Below are 18,019 nucleotides of genomic sequence, written 5' to 3' on the forward strand. Positions count from 1 at the left end.
TGTGGATTGTGCACTTCCCAGGAGACAACATATTTACAAGCAAATGTTGATTTCTGTTTTTGTCATGATTTCTGCAACACGTGCAAAATTATTTTGAGAAATTTAGAAGTCAAACTCTGTGAGGTGGCATTAGTTACTTTGTTTAACTTGATTGTGTAAATTGTTCTGAGATATAAATAACCATTTGCACAATGCAAAGGAAAGTTCACTCTCCAGCTCAAATTTGGAGAAGACATGAGACCTTTACTAAGACTCATCAGGTTCTGACCAAGCCTTGGAGAAAAGCTTTTTATTACATGACATTGTCCTTAAATGGTGATCCTGCAGTTGCAAGATCATAACCAAATATTTATGACTATAAAGCTGCAATTATTAACTGTTTATTCATTCACATTTTACCAAAATGGTCTTTATAATATTGTAATAGCTTCTGAACTGAAAGCACCAGTGTTTCTGGAACACTCTGAGATCACCAGACAGAGAAATGGTTTTATCAATATGTTTTTAACCATTTCCCTCTGAGATATAAACAAAGGGCAGTAAAAAATAGCACCTACTTTTTCCACACAGCTATATAAACCTAAAGGGAACAAACACTCCTCTGTGGTTTGATTAATGGCGTAATGTCTGTGAACTATCATTGCTGGGTTAGTAGAGTGAGCAAAGGCAAGAGGAAGCAGAATCACAGGCTGACCTTTGTTAAAAGTTTCTATTTGTTAATTTTTTTTCCTTTATGTCACCATCTTCTTCTTGAAAGCTCGTTTTTTTACTCCCATGCATCTGCTGAGGCAAGATTGACTTTGAAAATTCTCAGTTTGGTTCTAAGTTCCATTGAGGAAAACTCAAGGACATCAGACGCCTGTGCAAGACGAAAACAGTTTGTGCCACCGCAGAAAGACAACTTTGAGGCTGACTTATACAAAGGTTGTGCAGAGGCTTTCCTCACTGAACTGAGGAATGGGAACCACAGGTCCTGACACCCAGATTTGACATATCAAACTGGTGTTATGAATTTATTTATGTCTGGTTTCTGGCTCTAGAACATAACAAACTTCAAAGGCCTTCTTCTGTTTGGAATATATATTTCTTTCTAAACTTTCATTAAGATTAAAAACTGGTATTTACACTCACAAAACATGGAATAAACATTGATGGAAATTTTGATCAAGTTAAATCTTTAATCTGCTAATGATGTGAAGTGTTTATTCTCAATTTCCTGTGGAATTATTATTCATGAAGTTAGATTTCATGTTTGTTTATTTTGTTGTTTTTTAATGTTTAATTAATTAATTAATTAATCATTATTTAGTGTGATAATAGATGTGATACTGGATGTGTTAATTACTGATTATGTTAAAAAAAAGGCAAAAGAAAAATCTAGAATAATCAAAATATTGTCAAATATTGTCTGTATTGCATGTCTCGCATTCCCTCTTTATAAAGGTTATAACTATGACTCCCCAGAAATGAAAATTTACCATTAACAATTGACTTATGAGAATAAGAAAAAAAAAAGCTAAAAGTATTTGATAAGACTCAAGATTAGTCTGTTGATTGCTATGACACTGTTTGTTGGGGGAAAATCTTTCACCACACTTGCAACAGGTTCTTACAGACAGATAATAATTTAAGACAGTGTTACCCAATGTAGTCCTCAGGAAACACTTCAGGTGTTTTCCTTTGTCAGCAACTCAATTCTAAAGAATAGATCATTTCAACAACCAAGCAAGTTCTACAGAAGCTTAGTAATTACCCATTAAGCCACATTGATGGTGAAACAGTTTCCATGGTCTCTGGAACTGGAGCATTGATGCTACAAGGTCTCAAAACTATTCCTCAGAGATTTTTGGGACATGCTGACATTATGCCATCACATGGTTGTTGTGAATGTAATTCCTGCACATCCATGATGCCAGTACCTGGTTAAATTCATCCAAGAGTGCTCTATTGGATTAAGATCTGGGAACATAGAGCTACAGATGTTCAGCAAACTCTTTGTCATACTCAAGAAACCAGTTTTAAATTATTAGCATGGTACGTTGCTTTGCTGGAAATAGTTATCAGAAGATGAGAATACGTGGTCAGATGTGGTCAGAAACATTTCTAAGAGAGGTTCAGGCATTTAAAAATGCTCAACTAGCAATATGAGAACAAAGGTGTAATAAGTACATGTTCTCTCAATACACCACCAAGAGACTGAAGTGTTGATACAAGGCAGAATGGAGCATAAACTCATGTTGAATGTTGTAGCTGAGATGGAGATTTGTCAAATCTGGCAWAGTTTCACAAATTTGTTGTCTAATTTCGGTAAAGCTGTGAGAGCTGCAGTCTTGATTTTCTGTTCTTATTTTGACAAGAGTGGCACCAAGTGTGACCTTCTGCTTCCTTCATCCATTTTCTTCAAGATTTCATGTAAATTTCTGTTAGAGATGATATTTTGCATTGTTTGATTCTGGCTAGTGGTTATTTGAACTGCTGTTGCCTCTCAATCATCTCAAACTTCCCTTTTTCCTTTGACCACAATGAATTTTCTTCTACATCTCTACCACTCATTGGATATTTTCTCATATCTGGGCAGTGCTCCGTAATTGCTTGCATGAGAAAATTCTAGTAAATGAGTTGTTTCTGACATACAGAATAACATATTTCTTTCTAATGATCTGCTTGAACTCCAGAAAATTTTGTTCACCGCATCTAAAAAGAACGATGCATTGAATTGCAGAGTCATTATTTGGGTAAACAGACTGAAACAGTGTTCCAAATAAAGTGGGTGGAGAGCGTATAAAGTGATTCTGTTCACTAGTTAATCAGGAACTGAACCTTAGTCACTGGTTGAGTCTAAAGAGGTTAAATTATTTGTTGTGTGAAACAGCAGTTCCTTTGAATGGTGACAAAAATCTTCCTACTCTAATTTTCTCTGCAACATAGTTATAGCACACTATTACATCTCAGGGCCCTTTGATGTTGCAATGTAAAYCCCTTTGGTGTGATCTTGTGCGTAGTGTCAGAGCTCAGAGGTGTAAGAAACCACAGAGGTTAGTGCTTGATCATGTGAGCGAAACAATATGATGTAGGTCTCAGAGAACATGTTCCTCTTGTAAAGCCTTAATGAGTTTTCATCTTTTAGTCATGTATATGTATATCCATGTCATATATGTCAAGTTCAGTTTATTGATTTAAAAGCTTTCTGGCCAAGGAAACCTGGCTGACTGCACTGAGTCACTGACTTTGCAGCCACTAGAGCTCTCGGTCGATCATGTAGCAACAGTGCAGATTCACTGACATCATGATGTTAACTTTGAGGTTATGCCACATACTGAATATTCAGGTTGTGAAGGCAGACAGCAGAACTCCAATAACAAGAAGAAACCGACAGCAGAACCTGACCCAGTTTGATCACCCAATGCAGGGTGTCATGAGTTGGGGTTTGAAGTGGTAAGGACGGACGCAGCAGGACCCAGGTATGGAGGAGAATGATGATTTAATGGCAAATTGGCAGGACACAAGAAATCCAGGCAGCACCAGTGAGCATTGACAATAGTTCTGACTCTGGAAGCAACTGATAATCTTTCAGGCAGCACAAATGAGCAAAAGCAAAATGCTCTAACACTGGTAGCATCTGAGGAGTAACAAAAGCACAACACAACAGCAAGACAAGGACCTGACAGAGAACAAGAGACACAGGTGGGTATAAATACACAGGGAAGGTAATGAAGGGAAGCGAGGGACAGCTGGGGACATTCAGAGGCAGACGAGACAACACAGGAACTAAACTGACACACAGAAAACCAAATCCCCACACAGGGTAAAAGAAGACAAATTGCCTGGGGGTGAAAGGAAATCTCACACTAGATTTGAATTTGTTATGTTAGTTTTGTCTTTAGCCCAAATGAGGTGCCCACACATGCTCTTGGATTAAAGGTCAAACATAACACAGACAACCTGATCTAATCCAAGCAGGAAGCTTTCTGAATGGGGTTCACTCGCTCTCTTTAAAGCATTTCTGTTTTTTTCCCATGTCCTCACACACTTGCACAGAATCATGGTAAATTAAGCCTTAGTGACAGGTATTGAAACAACGCCTAAACACAACAATACAAATAGCAGAGACAGAAATAAACACTTGGCACCCGGAGCTATTCATTTGAAAGGTGTAACCCAGGTAAAGAGGGAAGTGTGCTAAGTTTGAAACTGAAATCTTGTTTGTGAGGAACAGAAAGCAAAACAGGCTGAGAAGAATTAGCACTGGTCTATAGAAGAGCAAAGAACCGTAGAAAACCAATGAAGAAAGAAAACCATAAGTGAAAAATATGACAAGACACATAGTTTTTCTTTTAGAAATGGCATAAATTAATTTAGATTGTTTTTTAACCCAGTTTAACAATTTAGCTGATCTTTAAGGCAAATGGACAAAATTTGCTGTTACGTTTTTATGACTTTGCCACTTTCAGTGCAGAGTAAATTTGTGCTGCTTTATCTTAACATTTAGGTTTCTTAAAGAGTAACTAAATCCCAAATCAACTTTTTTTTTGCAGATAAACTATATGAGAAATGGAAATATATATGGAAATGGGAGTGGCACTCGATTCTTGCTCAGGATAGTTGCTGGAGAGCGATGGTTGTTTTCATGTGTTGTTGCCAACGTCTCCACTAACATGTAAACAAGTTTGAAGTTTTGTTGCTAGGATTTTTTTTAATTTAAGATGTTAAGATGTTAGAGGGATCTGAAAAGTTGCTAAACACAGTGACAAAGTGACAAGTTGGCAGCAGTGCTTTTAATGCTCGTCCTGACCAAACCCCCTCTGCTCTCATCCCCACACTTGGCCGTGCAGCTCAGTGTTTCCACTTTGGTGGAATTTTTCTCATTTTTAATTGAAGGCAGGGTAATGTTTTTACATAGGGTTTAACTCCACTTTGTATATTCAGTAAACTGGGCAGACATTACGCAGCATTCAGGGTGTGGTGTGGTGCGTTATTTCCGTCATTCTGTAATGACTCATTAGCTAACTAACCACTATAATGAACCACCGACTTACCCACAGTTCCTTTCAGGGTGTTCCTGCCCCTGCTGGCAGCAACATTTTTTGCAATTGGGTGAAATAATTACTGAATGAAGAGTTAGCAATACAGGTGAGGAAGTAGTGATACTGGTGGCGTTATAACAGACAGAGAACTAAAACTACTGTTGATATAGCTATGAAAAAAACAAAAAACATGTATTTGTTCTAGTAGTTCTTGGCCTGTGCATGGCTGCACATGAAATCTCTGAAATCCAAATTGTCTGGATATGTGAGAATTGATTGAAGATGTTGGTGGAGCGGTCATTGTTACAAAAGATTAATTAGCACTGATTATATGAGTTTTGCTTTTATTTGAGCAACGTAAGCAGCAGTATTCCATATTTTAAAACAACAATAATTCTATAAAATAAAACAATTTTGCATATCTCTTCAAATAAATTAATATCTCTCTTTTGACAATTTGATCACAAGACGTACCAAAGTAATACTTTTGAAATACAGTAAGTAAAAGAGAAAAGCGCTCAACCTCTCTTTAGGAGAAATAAATAGGGGAGGTAGATAAATGTAAACTGAAGCTTTTCAACATTTACACTTTATGAATTTAAAGGGGCAGCATTATGTATTTCCCAGGCACATAGTGCCATTTTATAGCACAATCAAGTAACGATGTTGTTATAAAATGATGCATAAATGAAATATGACTTGAAAGAAAGTTGACTTCATAATTTAATGTGTTGAATTGAGGCCTCTGTCTCTTTAAAAACTAATTTTCCTTCTGCAACTCTGCCTTCAGAAAGTCATCACAACAGCACCCCTCTATTAACCCCTTAGCATTGTTTTTGGCAACATTCCACAACCAGGTGAGCTCCTATAAAGACCTCAGCTGATGCGCAATTCCACCAGGTGTTTGCTAATTGCTGCTGGCTAGTCTGAAGGAGCTCAGTGGGGGAGAGCCGCTCTGTGAAGCAAAAGCTTGGAAACTGCTGCTCCACCTGCGTATCGAAGGCGGCTCCGCAACCAGTTGAAGCGTTTTGCCCCAACTGGTTGCTATGGAGATGGATTGCTAAGGATTTCTCAAACATGCATGAAAGAATCAAGGCATCAGTCCAGGTATGGTTTTGATGAGGAAAGAACATTACAACATGATGTAAATCTCAAAGATGTTGACTTTACATAATACTGCCCCTTTAACATCTTTTAGATGCCCTCAGTGCAAATTCTACCTCCTAAAACTCAATTAAAAGCTCCAGCTTTTCTTTAACTTGGCATAAAGTGTCAAAGCTTGCAAAAACAGAAGTAAGACAGCATGTTGATATGACACAAAAACATCAAGTCTCATCATAACAAAGCAGCCTGTGAAATATTTGAAATGACATGTGCAAGAAAAAAAAAACTGATTTCAATTAAGCCAAAGTTTAATTTAAATTTACCTCCCTATTATTTCCTAAATGGCACAGCTTTAATAGATTTTTGTCAATTCCATTCATCTTCTTCTGTAGTTTTTCTCCTGCGTGAGACGCTCTCAGTTTAATCAGAATGGCTGGAAGCTGCCGGATCTGCACCGGAGTGGCAGATGAAACCCAGCTGCTGATGCGTGAGTGAAGTTCTGAGAAGTTGAGCTCCAAAGTTCCTTCCTGCTTTCTGACGTCGTCAGATGGAAGCTTGTTCACCACTCGACGCAGCCGTTTCATTTTTATTTTGTGATGAATGAAGAAGGCGGGGACGATTTCTTTGAGATATTCACCTCCGTCTAGAGAGAGGAGACAGGCAGTCGGGGCGTTATGACACATTCCAGCAACACAGACACAACGGAACTGTTTTACTTTCTACTTTCAGGAAGTAGAAAGTACCGGAGTGGCAGATGAAACCCAGCTGCTGATGAAATCTCTTAACTTTCTACTTTCACGAAGTAGAAAGTAAAACAAGACATTTGGGAGTCATAAATAGGTGTTTAGTAATAATTTAAATAACTTTCAGTTACTGAGAAGTGGAAGTATTTAAGATATTTTGGTGACTTAGTGTTTAAATATAAAGGGCTAATAGAAGCCCAGACCACTAAAAAATCTAAAGATACATAATTTATGCAAAAAAAGTGTTATAAAATAAATGAAGGCGAGTTTATATATGGCACATTTCAGCAACAAGGCAACACTTTGTTTACTGAAAACAAATGAACAAAAAAGAAAATGATTATTTTCCTAATTAATTTTGTTATAATTAGTTGATCAAATATTCAAACAGACCATTTGTTAAAGAATATTAAATATTTGGGTATTTATTTATATTCCCTATGCTGCAGTGCACTTATGAAATGACTGAAACGTCTTACTGGCTAAAATGCAGTCAGTGTACCTGACGGCAGCAGCATTAGTCCTGAACATTGACCTTTAGATATGACTAAAAGATAAAACTGTCGTTTATGTGCTCCAACACATAACTAAAGAACCCCTTCATAACAGGCTACAGATATTAACCAGCCAATTTCTGGCTTTAAGGAGAACATTTTACCTTTTAGGTCTGTGCAGTTTGCAYACAGGTTGTCGTGCCAGGCGGCGCCTTTCAGCACCAACTGCAGCCCTGCGGCGCTGCAGCTCCTGTGCTGTGTGCACTTCTGATCAGTGGAGGAAACATCAGAGAAGGAGCCAACAGAGCAGATTCCACACTCTGTGTCTCTCTCTGGTGTACCTGCAGGTGAAACACATAAACTATCAAGAAAACTGCACTGCTAATGAAGGCCTGAAAACGAAGTTAGTGTAGAGTGGCTGTACCTTTGGTGAGCGCTCCCTGCCCAGAGGGACACTCTCTGTGTCGGACGCACATGTCGTAGTCCTGACGGTAGAAGTAACCCTGCTTGCACTCGCACTGACGGTCGCTGTCTGCGGTGCATTCCTTCTTCACCACCTGGTTCCGCCCGCAGACTCTGCAGCGCAAACATCTCCCGATGTAGTTCCAGAGCTCCGTGAAGGAGCCCTGTGGACACGGAGCGCACTCGCTCTTTTTGATGGAGGAGCATCTGGCGCGCAGGAAGGTTCCCGGCGGGCAGCGGTCACAGAGCAGAGGGTTGCCGGTCATCGGGTCGGTGACTTCGAAGGTCAGCGGGGAGGCGACGCCGTTCGCCAGCCGGGAGGGCACAGAGAGGAGGATGAGCAGCTCGACTGAGAGGGTTAGAAACTCCTGGAGAGAAAAGAAGAAACGTCAGGAAGCAAAACTTAGCGGGACTTAATTTGAGATGGAAACAGTTTACCCGAAACAACATGATTACAGCTAAATATGGGCACTTTGAGAATAGATCGTGTGAAACTGTTTCTGCCAGATGTTGCCTTCATAATAAAGCGCTTGCCGTAAGAGAGCACAGCCCATTTCTGCAGCACTGCCTCCACATACCATTATGATGAGGGTGATCTGGACCAGACGGTCAGGAAGGTGAAGTTCTTTCTGCTTCCCAGCTCTATTTATTGGGTTGACATGACCTTTTTATAGAACAAGGGAAATTCCTCTTTACACATTTGCATCAGCCTAAATTTTACGTGTATTCTGAGTAGATTATTTATTTATTTTATTCATAGTCCACAGGTAATGCTGCGTATATCTTTTAATTCAGGTTTTTGTGCCGTGTGATCAGATGGAAATTTTGTCTAGACCTCACATCTATCAGTCAGAAGGTAATATAATGGGAAAGTTCGTTAATATCAATTATTTAATTACTTCTTGTAATTTGGATTATTCTAATTTAATGTTAACCAATGGAAAAATTGTGTTTCTTAGAAAATTACAAAAGACCAATAAAATGCACGACAATGTGATGTTTTCTACACTATCATGAGGAAGACTGCTGACTTGAAGGCTGACTCCCTGCACAAGGAGAGGAAGCCATGAAAGGTCGTTGCTAAGGAAGCTGGCTCTAAGATTGCTGTGAATTTTAAATTAAAATAGTATGCCACTAGAGCAATAACAGAAACTGGATTTGAAAAACATCCCTAATAAAAAGTATGTCCATATGTCCTCAGCACTTGGACGTATAATATAAGCTCTAGAATATCAGATTAGTATCTTCATAAAGCTGTTAAGCAGAGGGAAGCACAGCTTCTGTATATCAGGGTTTTAAATGAATCACAAGGTAATGGAAGAGTTTGTTCATTTCAATTATTTATTTACCTCTAATAATTTGGATTATTCCAATTTACTGTTGAGTTTCAACATTCTGGTTCTTAGAAAATGATAGGAGACCAATAAACATTTGTTTTAAGAAAATGTGATGATTTCTTCCACATAATCATGGGAAAGATTATTTGACAGCCATTTAGCCAACCATTGTTGACTCCCTTGACTAGGAGGGAAAGCCACAAAAGACTATTGCTAAATAAGCTGGCTATTAAAGAGTGCTATTGAATGCAGAAAATTAGAAGAGCATCCCTTCAGACCAATGACAAAAAAGGATTTAAAAAGTTTGCCTACTTTGAAAAAACATGTCCCTCTATTGCCTTCCTGTGAAATTTCGCTCGGAAAACGTTCCCGCTTCCAGCAGCGTGTGGGCTTTCTTCCCTTCACTTGGATTGTCTTTTTGATATCTTTAGCGAACAGAAGAAGTCGTGAGCGTTGTTGATTTTCTGCGTTGTTTTAGAATTGCAGTCTGCCTGCAGTTTGAGCAWTGGCAGTGGAGGTTGTGAACGAAGCCGTTCAGCCTGTGTTGGTCACGCTTCCATATATTGAATTAACATTAACAACCGCCTTGTTCCATTCAGCATTTCTCTCTGCGCAGTGGAGGATGGTTGCTTACGGCGCAGGCAATTTCCAGGAAGCTTGTTGGCATAAACTGCAGCATTACATATGTCATTGGCAAACTTTAGCAACTGAATACAATTTAAAACCTCATCACAGTCCACGCCTCCAGGAATCAATTGTTTCTCAACAGCTGAGAGCCCAGACCTGTACGAAGCAAAGTGTACAAGGGGCTGGTTTTTACCAGGCTAGTTCAGTTTATGTCCTCAACACTTGGGCGTTGCTGAGATGGGTCTCTTCATGAAGCTGTTCAGCAGAGGGAAGCATGGAGTTCTCTCTAACATCCTGGATGGATGAAAACTTTGGATTTGAGAAACACAGTGAGCCAACAAATTGAGATGACATGATCTTGGTCCCAACTTTACTCTGGACCTCAAAGAAATTAGATTCTGCACTGATGAAAGAATCAGACTCAGATTCTTTCATCTGAGTCTGAGCCCTTCATTTACCACTTGAAAGCAGCGTCTACCATTGGAGTAGTAAAAACAGCTGCAGCAAACACCAAAATTCTGAATATGGTTTGATTCACAATTATCTCAAACCTAATTTTCAACTGCATTTTTCCTTCCACTCAACTTTTCATTCAAGTGATCTAAATACACGATTAGCTTGAGCACTCTGAACAGCTGATCTCTTTAGCAATAACCTTGATGTGCAAGGCAGCAGTGGTTGTATGCTGACATAACACATGTCATGTCTTGTGCAGATTTAAATTTAAGATCATATTTTTACTTGCCCAAAATGACTGGACATTTTCACAGTTTTTAAATTGCCTCGTCAAGAGTTCTGTTGTAAATGTTTTCTGGGCGTTTAAGATTACATTAATGTCAGTCATTTTAACATCAGACTTATTGGAAGACATGAACTATGAAAAAAAAGCACAAAAGTGGTGACATTATGCCTTTTTTTTACTGATTATTGGAAAACATGTTTAAGCATGTAAAAACAGATTTTTTTTCTTCTAATTTGGCTTAGTCATTAAGTTTTACTTTTGAAACTAATTACAATAAACTAACATTTTGATAACTTATCAATGGAAATTCAGCTTTTTTTCTAGAAAGTGTGCAAATATGTCTCTGCTCAAAAACACATGCAAGTGACATGTTTATTTGTGTAAATGTAATATTAACATCAAAATAGCCATGGGCCAAAATCACCAAGATGAAATCACTCAAGAGCACACAATAAATTAAACTTAAAATATTTTCATACAACAAATTAGAAAATAATAAATTAGTGTAGGGTCTCTTAATAAAATAAAAGTTTAGAGTTTTCTAACCTTTTGGATAAAATGTTTTTTTTTATTTCGTTGGCGTAGAAAATGTGTCCATTCTAAAATTATTCCAAGCCAAATTCTGTTCTCCCTCTGCCGTAATCATTGATAAATTACAGAGGTTGATTACGCCCTCTTGAGGACAAATGTGTTTTTGCAGGGACACAGAAAAAGTATTTCGTCTACTTGGTTCTCGAGGCTCACTGCTCTGCATGTTTTAGATGTTTCCCTGCTTTAACACACCTCACTTAGATCACTGCAGTTCAACAACATTTTTTGAATATATTGAAAGATCTGATTATTATGTTATTGGTTCAAAATTATCAATTAAAGAAAGAATAAATAATCATTTAAAAAAGTGTAAAAGGATGCAAAAGACTTGATACTGGGAGGTTGATCTTCCACCAGAAAAGTAATTAATATAAAAAAATTATGACCGCCTGTCCCTGATAAAAAGTCTTATTGATTTCAGATTTTATCTCATCCATATAAATATAATTTTTACATACTAATCTATCTGAAACTATAGTTTATTTATAGTTTTATAAATGAACTATGGTTCATATAAATGTTTAAGTTGAGGAACTTAAACTGGTGGCTAGTCTGGAATCCAGACATTTAAGCTTCTTGTACATGATATGATATTTGTTTTACCTTTGTCTGCTCTCTGTTCTTTTACTCACTCGCATTCACTCACTTGGTCATGTGGTTCAACAATGTCCATATAAATGAACCATAGTTCCATAGAACATTTATAATTTTAAGTAGTAAGTTGTATATGTACATTACTGTTCAGGTCATTATTAGCATTATTATTATTAAATGAAAAATGCTTTTGAGTTGCATACTTTTTCATAACCATCTCAGTTGTAACCTGATTATATAGTTTGGAGTTACATATTTAGCTTGCTAACTAAATACTTAGATTGTAACTTAAATACTTTATTAGAAATTATATTTATCAATGTATGAATATCACATTGAAAATATGACTTTGAAAAATAAACACCATTTTTTAATCTTTTGACAGGCTAAATAACAAAATAATAAATTATTGCTGTGGATTTTTGACTAACATTACAATCAGCAAAACATACAAGGTAGCATCTTTTTTGGGGGAAAATATGGTTAGATTAAACAAATTAAAAGTATAAAATATGTCAGTAGCAATACAGTAAATTAAGTACCACTGAAAGCAGCAATTTCCAGCAATCAGAAGTGTAAAAGTATATTTATTGTATATACAAAGCAAAAGTAACTGACTAAAAACAAAAAGTTCTACTGACTTCATATTTTATCTCCTTCATTTAAATAGAAAACATAAATTAGGATCCTTTTTTACATACAATAGAAAAAGGAGCACAGATGCTGCTTCACTCCTTACCACAAATTTTAAAAAGAATATATACAACAAACTGATACTTCATGCTGCCCAAGTGTTTTTGCATACACATAAAAAGAAATTCATAGAAAAAAACAACCTCGTTTCCTTATGTTTTATTATTTAAAAAAAAGTTAAAGACCAATATTCTAAAGAAATAGTGAAATGCATAGCAGTCATTCTTGAGAATAGGGACAAAACAGGTCCTATGGATAAAGCACAAAATTTGAATGAAATATACACAAAATATAATTTTTTCAAATATCTGACTAAACCAACGTCGGTCATGTGAGCACAACACTGTATATTTTCCAGGTATTTGCTGAATGTTTTATTATTGTAAACATTGTAGTCGGTTGCTGGTGCCTGTAAAATCCATTGTCCAGGAGCAGAACTCAATACATTATAATAGTTTAAAACAATTAAAGAAATGCTAAAATTATATGACAATTAAGTATAAGTAGTCATATAAATAATTATCAAAGTATCAATAAATTGAATTAAAAATATTTTTTATATATTTTCCAACTCCATTGAAATTTGTCCCTAGTTTTTGTCAACACCKTCAGACATGAAAAGAATGTAAAACAGATCAGGCATTATTGGGGGGCGCCAGAACTTCTGAGGACCCCATGACCACTTCCTTTGTCTTCCTTTGCTAAGAGGGCTAGTTAGCTCTGGTAAGCTTATGTTAGTCTTTAGTTTTTTCTTCTTTTTATTCCTAAGTTGTTTGTCATAACCATGATGTGTCAAACCATAACTGACAATTTACAATACTTTTATGAAATTTTGTGAAATAAAAGCTTAATTTTGGTCAAATGTAAAGATTTCATGGATCTGATGAGCTACAATATGGCCTCCTTCAGAATAACATCATGTAAATTGAGGTAGTTTGGCTTTTTGTCATCTCTGTCAGATGTCAACTCCATCTGAGTTTTTCTGACTATTTCAGTGAAATTGTTGTCAAATCTCACTTAAATGTGCAATTAATTCATTTTAATGTATTTTACATAAATTGCATTACTTCACATGTATCAAGTTTTTCTTTTTACTCACTAGTTTGTCACCACCTTCAGTTCTGTGTCAACTCCGTCATGCACTGTCAACTCCGTCAGATGAACTTTTTGTTGTTTTTGGTTTTAAATAATTTTTTTGTTTGTTTCTTAAGAAGCATTTGTCTATAAAAATGAGTAAAACATCACTAATAGGATCATTAAATAATTATATTTATTTTTGTCAGATGGTGATGACAAAGTTCTAGGTCAGGTCGATTAAAAAAGTCATTTTTAAAAAAATGTTGCAACTGGGAGCCTGCACCTTAGCATCTTTACATTTCCGAAATATTATATGTCATATTTGCATACATAACGTTGAGAAATAATAAAAAATAAATAAAAAATGGGGAAAATTAAAACCCATTTAGTCCCCATTCTCAAGAATCAGTGAGAGCAAAGTAAGATAAGTATTTCTATGACTTAACCATTCCACGTTAACCTCACAAAAGAGCTCAAGCTTGTACAGGCAATGCACTCAAAAAGCAGAAAATTTGGACATACACAAAAATAAACTATAAAACATCTGCCCCCTCTGGCTTACAAGTACCTCAGTAAAAACAATGACAAAGAAACTTGACTCTTGGTCACATCCCTGTGCTTTGGAGTAGCCAAGAGGAGAAACAAAGCAGGTGGGGGAACATACATCACACAAGCATCCCTAGTCCACAACCCAGAACATGAACAGGTAGGTAAAGTAAATAGCTGGGTCAATTATTATATATTAAAATATGAATATCAACCATGCACCCCAAAAGCAGAAATGTTGGAAATATATAAAAATAAACTGTAAAACAACTCTGACTTACAAGAACGTCGGTACAGCAATCGATAGGAAAAAAATGTATTTACCTACCTACTTTTACTGACAGTTTCAGATGTGTACTACCACTGTAAAAGCATATCTTCCCAAAAAGGAAGAAGTAGAGGTAAGAAAGGTCTGATTGGTTAAGAGAAAAAAGGAGCAATAAAATAAAACGGAACAACAATCTATGAATCTAAAACTTTCTGTTGTCAGTGCTACTGAGCTAAATAAGAATCTGCCTGTCCATTGATCAGAAGGAAACATCTGCTAATACCATTTGGCACCATCATCCACAGATGCAATTCAAAACGGATATTCCAAACAATTTGAAGCAGCAAGTTAACTAATAAATATTTGTGTCCAGTGCAGCAATTTGTAAACAATTTCTCCTTTTATCTTATCTAATAAACGCAACAATATTTTTTTAGTTGCTCGTTTTTAAAAATCCTCAATGACAGGAATAACATCTGAATGGGGGAACTTTCAGTAATGTTATCAGACTGTAAGTATTTTTGAATTTCCATCTTATTCACGCTGCTACTTTCTCTACAGACTAAGACATTACAGAGATGCTGTTCTGTCACACTTCRGAAGAAYAGTTTCCTCTCAATGGTTATGATTGTGGGCTGTCAGGCTTTGTYTTAGAGCTTCAATTATCTCTTAATGCCTTGGTGGAGAACATCTCTGAATCCGACAGCTTTATCTTAGAAATTTGATCATTCTTCTAATCTTTACATAACGATTCATCCTATAAGCTTTATTTCTCCAAACGTGAATTGTTTCCAGTTAATCCCATGAACATATTATATGACTAAAACAGATGCATCGGATGCAATTTACCAATTATCCAAAACTAATTARAAAATGAAGCAAAATTAGCAAAATGAAGAACAAAATTACTCTTGAAYATTTATAAGTACTTCATTTACTTAAATGCTCTTTTCATAAAYTTAAACCTCCACATGAGGTAAGTGTTAATGGGTGTCAGTTTGTTTTAAAATATTTAAATTCCTCAGTTTTCTACTTTTTAGGTATTTTCTTGGCTTTTTTCCAATAATTTAAACACAAGCTATTGAGATAGTTGTTGCTTTAAACACAGGATTTCATGCCCCCTAGCATCTTTATGTCCTGTGGTACAGTTCATATTTCTGGGTCAAATTGCTATGGATTAGCTTAAGATATCATTACCCAAGATCTCAGAATGACAGTGCTCTGTCAGATGTGCYTGAATGCTGTTGATCTTGCTCTGTAGCTTCTCGCTAGCAGCAGTTGCTCCTGTTCTATTCACTATGTCTGGAAGCTGCTGAATTTGTGCCGCTGTGGCCGATGACACCCAACTGCAAATGCGTGAATGGAGTTCGGAGAAGTGGAGCCCCAGAGACTCTCTTGGTTTTCTGCCGTCCTCAGACGGGAGCTGGAGTACAATTCGTCGCAGGCGTTTGATGTTCATTTTGTGGTGAATGAAAAAAGATGGGATGATTTCTTTGAGGTATTCGGCTCCATCTGAGAGACAACATGTTGTTCGAACCACTTTTTAGTCAAACAAGAAATTAGCTCCACTGAGAACATTCTTTAAAACTGATGTATAAACAGTCAAGTTGGAAATTCCAACATTAATTAAACATCAATGTCAATTTCATGTGAATGATCTATCAGATTTTCTTTTCCTTGATGCAGTTATTAAAACACCTGCTGCTTAAACTTAGTTTTTTTTTTTTTTTTTTTACCTTTGAGCTGTTGACAGTTTGCACACACACTGTCATGCCAGGTGGATCCTCTCAGCACTGACTGCAGTCCCGCATCGCTGCAGTTCTTGTGCTGAGTGCAGTTTTGATGAGCGGAGGAAATGTCAGAGAAKGAGCCTTCAGAGCAGACGCTGCACTCCGTGTCTTTCTCGGCTGTACCTGCAAGTGAGTCATTTTTTCCCTATTTATCACAAATATATAGTTTAAAGCAGTATCAAAATATATTAGTGCTTATTATGTTATAATATTAATATAAATGTACTTATTTATCATTCACATTTCCATTAATGAAACTTTATGTGTTTGGAATGGAAATGTCTTTAAATGAATATTTAAGGAGACCATAAATATCAAACAGAGAGCCTTTAGCAGAATTCAGAAAAATGATCACACGTTGCTTTGTTTGTGAATAAGAGAAGCACACTGGAAGTGCAGTTGCAATAATTTGCCTCAGTGAGGCAGAATYACACAATGTGAACAAGAAATGTCTCATTCGTCATTTTACAATTAAGTTCAGTTAATTTATATATTGAAGGAAGAATGGAACCTCCTTCCATAAACAGCCAAAGGCGACAGTGCTAAAAACGTCMYCGTTGTGGGAATCCTGAATAATAATTTGACATGTTTTATGTTCTTCATGATTCTGCAATCCTGCCCAATATCAATTAAAATATTAATCTGTTTAGCTTCGCTTTGAAACAGCAGCTGAGAGTTGAAAACATGGAGATTGATCACTTGTTCAAATGAACAAAATAAGAATTTAAAAATATAACCCCTAAATTAACAGCCTTCAACATATTTCTTTCGCACATATTGTATTTGTTTTGGTTTAGATGTTTGTTTTGCAACTCCACAAAGTGATATTTTGTTCCCCCAAATTATTACTGGACCACCTGGTCGCCCTGCATTTGCATATATTTTGCGGGAGAGCTCGGACATTCTCAGAGGTGGCTGTACCTTTGGTGAGCGCTCCCTGCCCAGAGGGACACTCTCTGTGTCGGACGCACATGTCGTAGTCCTGACGGTAGAAGTAACCCTGCTTGCACTCGCACTGACGGTCGCTGTCTGCGGTGCATTCCTTCTTCACCACCTGGTTCCGCCCGCAGACTGCGCAGCGCAAACATCTCCCGATGTAGTTCCAGAGCTCCGTGAAGGAGCCCTGTGGACACGGAGCGCACTCGCTCTTTTTGATGGAGGAGCATCTGGCGCGCAGGAAGGTTCCCGGCGGGCAGCGGTCACAGAGCAGCGGGTTGCCGGTCATCGGGTCGGTGACTTCGAAGGTCAGCGAGGAGGCGACGCCGTCCGCCAGCCAGGAGGAGAGGAGGATGAGCAGCTCGATTGAGAGGGTTAAACACTTCTGGAAGAAAGAAACAAAACATCAAAAGGAAAATTAAGCAAAACGGAAAGCACGGGAAATACGATCAAAACACATTTCAGCTGATTTTCGAATGATAATAATCAAGTAGTAAATTGTCCTTGTGCGCCTGTTTTCTATAATCGCTCACAGAAAGCATGCGAAACAAGCCTCTCAGTTTCAGTCTCCACCTACCATGATGAAGATGGTTGCTGAGGATGCCCATCCCGGGTCTCCTATTTATCTACCCTGACGACGTGACGCACAGCATCCTAATAATAAAACATGTGATGGTTTCAGAAACCATCACAAGGTGATTCACGTCGACACTAAAGTGAATTTGTAGCCATCAATTACTTGGGTTTTGTTTGTCTGAATCTTTTTTTTCCCTGTGAGTATCTGCTTCCACCCACTTAAGGGAAAAGGCAGTAGCGAGATGCTTTCAGGACTTTAGAATTTGTTATCAAACTATTCCTGGCACATGTGTTTTTTTTTTCTTCATTCAAAATGCTTCATATAACTTTAGATGTATTTTGTAATAGAAAGTAAAAGGTTTTACTTTATCTTTTTAAAAAGTCATGGTAACTCCAAGCATTATCTATCATGTTG

General features: G+C 37.1%; 2 protein-coding genes across 4 annotated transcripts in view; both read right to left on the reverse strand.

Moving 5' to 3' along the window:
• Positions 1-5,751: 5,751 nt before the first annotated feature.
• Positions 5,752-10,694, reverse strand: tnfrsf11b (tumor necrosis factor receptor superfamily, member 11b). Of its 2 annotated transcripts, none has more exons than XM_008422635.2 (4): positions 8,406-10,694; positions 7,790-8,195; positions 7,530-7,706; positions 5,752-6,771 (listed from the first exon to the last, which is right to left on the reverse strand). In XM_008422635.2, the coding sequence occupies exons 1-4, from the start codon at positions 8,406-8,408 to the stop codon at positions 6,437-6,439; spliced, it is 921 nt and encodes a 306-aa protein (XP_008420857.1). In that variant the 5' UTR covers positions 8,409-10,694; the 3' UTR covers positions 5,752-6,436. The 2 variants fall into 2 exon arrangements, with proteins under 2 accessions (XP_008420857.1, XP_008420856.1); XM_008422634.2 differs by lacking the exon at positions 8,406-10,694 and adding an exon at positions 8,266-8,395.
• A 3,108-nt stretch (positions 10,695-13,802) lies between these two features.
• The window catches only part of LOC103472798 (venom phosphodiesterase 2), a 41,367-nt gene continuing 37,150 nt past the window's right edge, over positions 13,803-18,019 (reverse strand). For both annotated transcript variants that reach the window (XM_017307630.1, XM_008422636.2), the window contains exons 24-26: positions 17,014-17,413; positions 16,039-16,215; positions 13,803-15,814 (exon numbers count right to left, since the gene is read on the reverse strand). In XM_017307630.1, the coding sequence (XP_017163119.1) occupies positions 15,480-15,814; positions 16,039-16,215; positions 17,014-17,413 (912 nt within the window). In that variant the 3' untranslated portion in view covers positions 13,803-15,479. The remainder of the gene's footprint in view (positions 15,815-16,038; positions 16,216-17,013; positions 17,414-18,019) is intronic.

This window comes from Poecilia reticulata, linkage group LG11 (assembly GCF_000633615.1).
Source record: "Poecilia reticulata strain Guanapo linkage group LG11, Guppy_female_1.0+MT, whole genome shotgun sequence".
NCBI classification, from domain to species: Eukaryota; Metazoa; Chordata; class Actinopteri; order Cyprinodontiformes; family Poeciliidae; genus Poecilia; species Poecilia reticulata.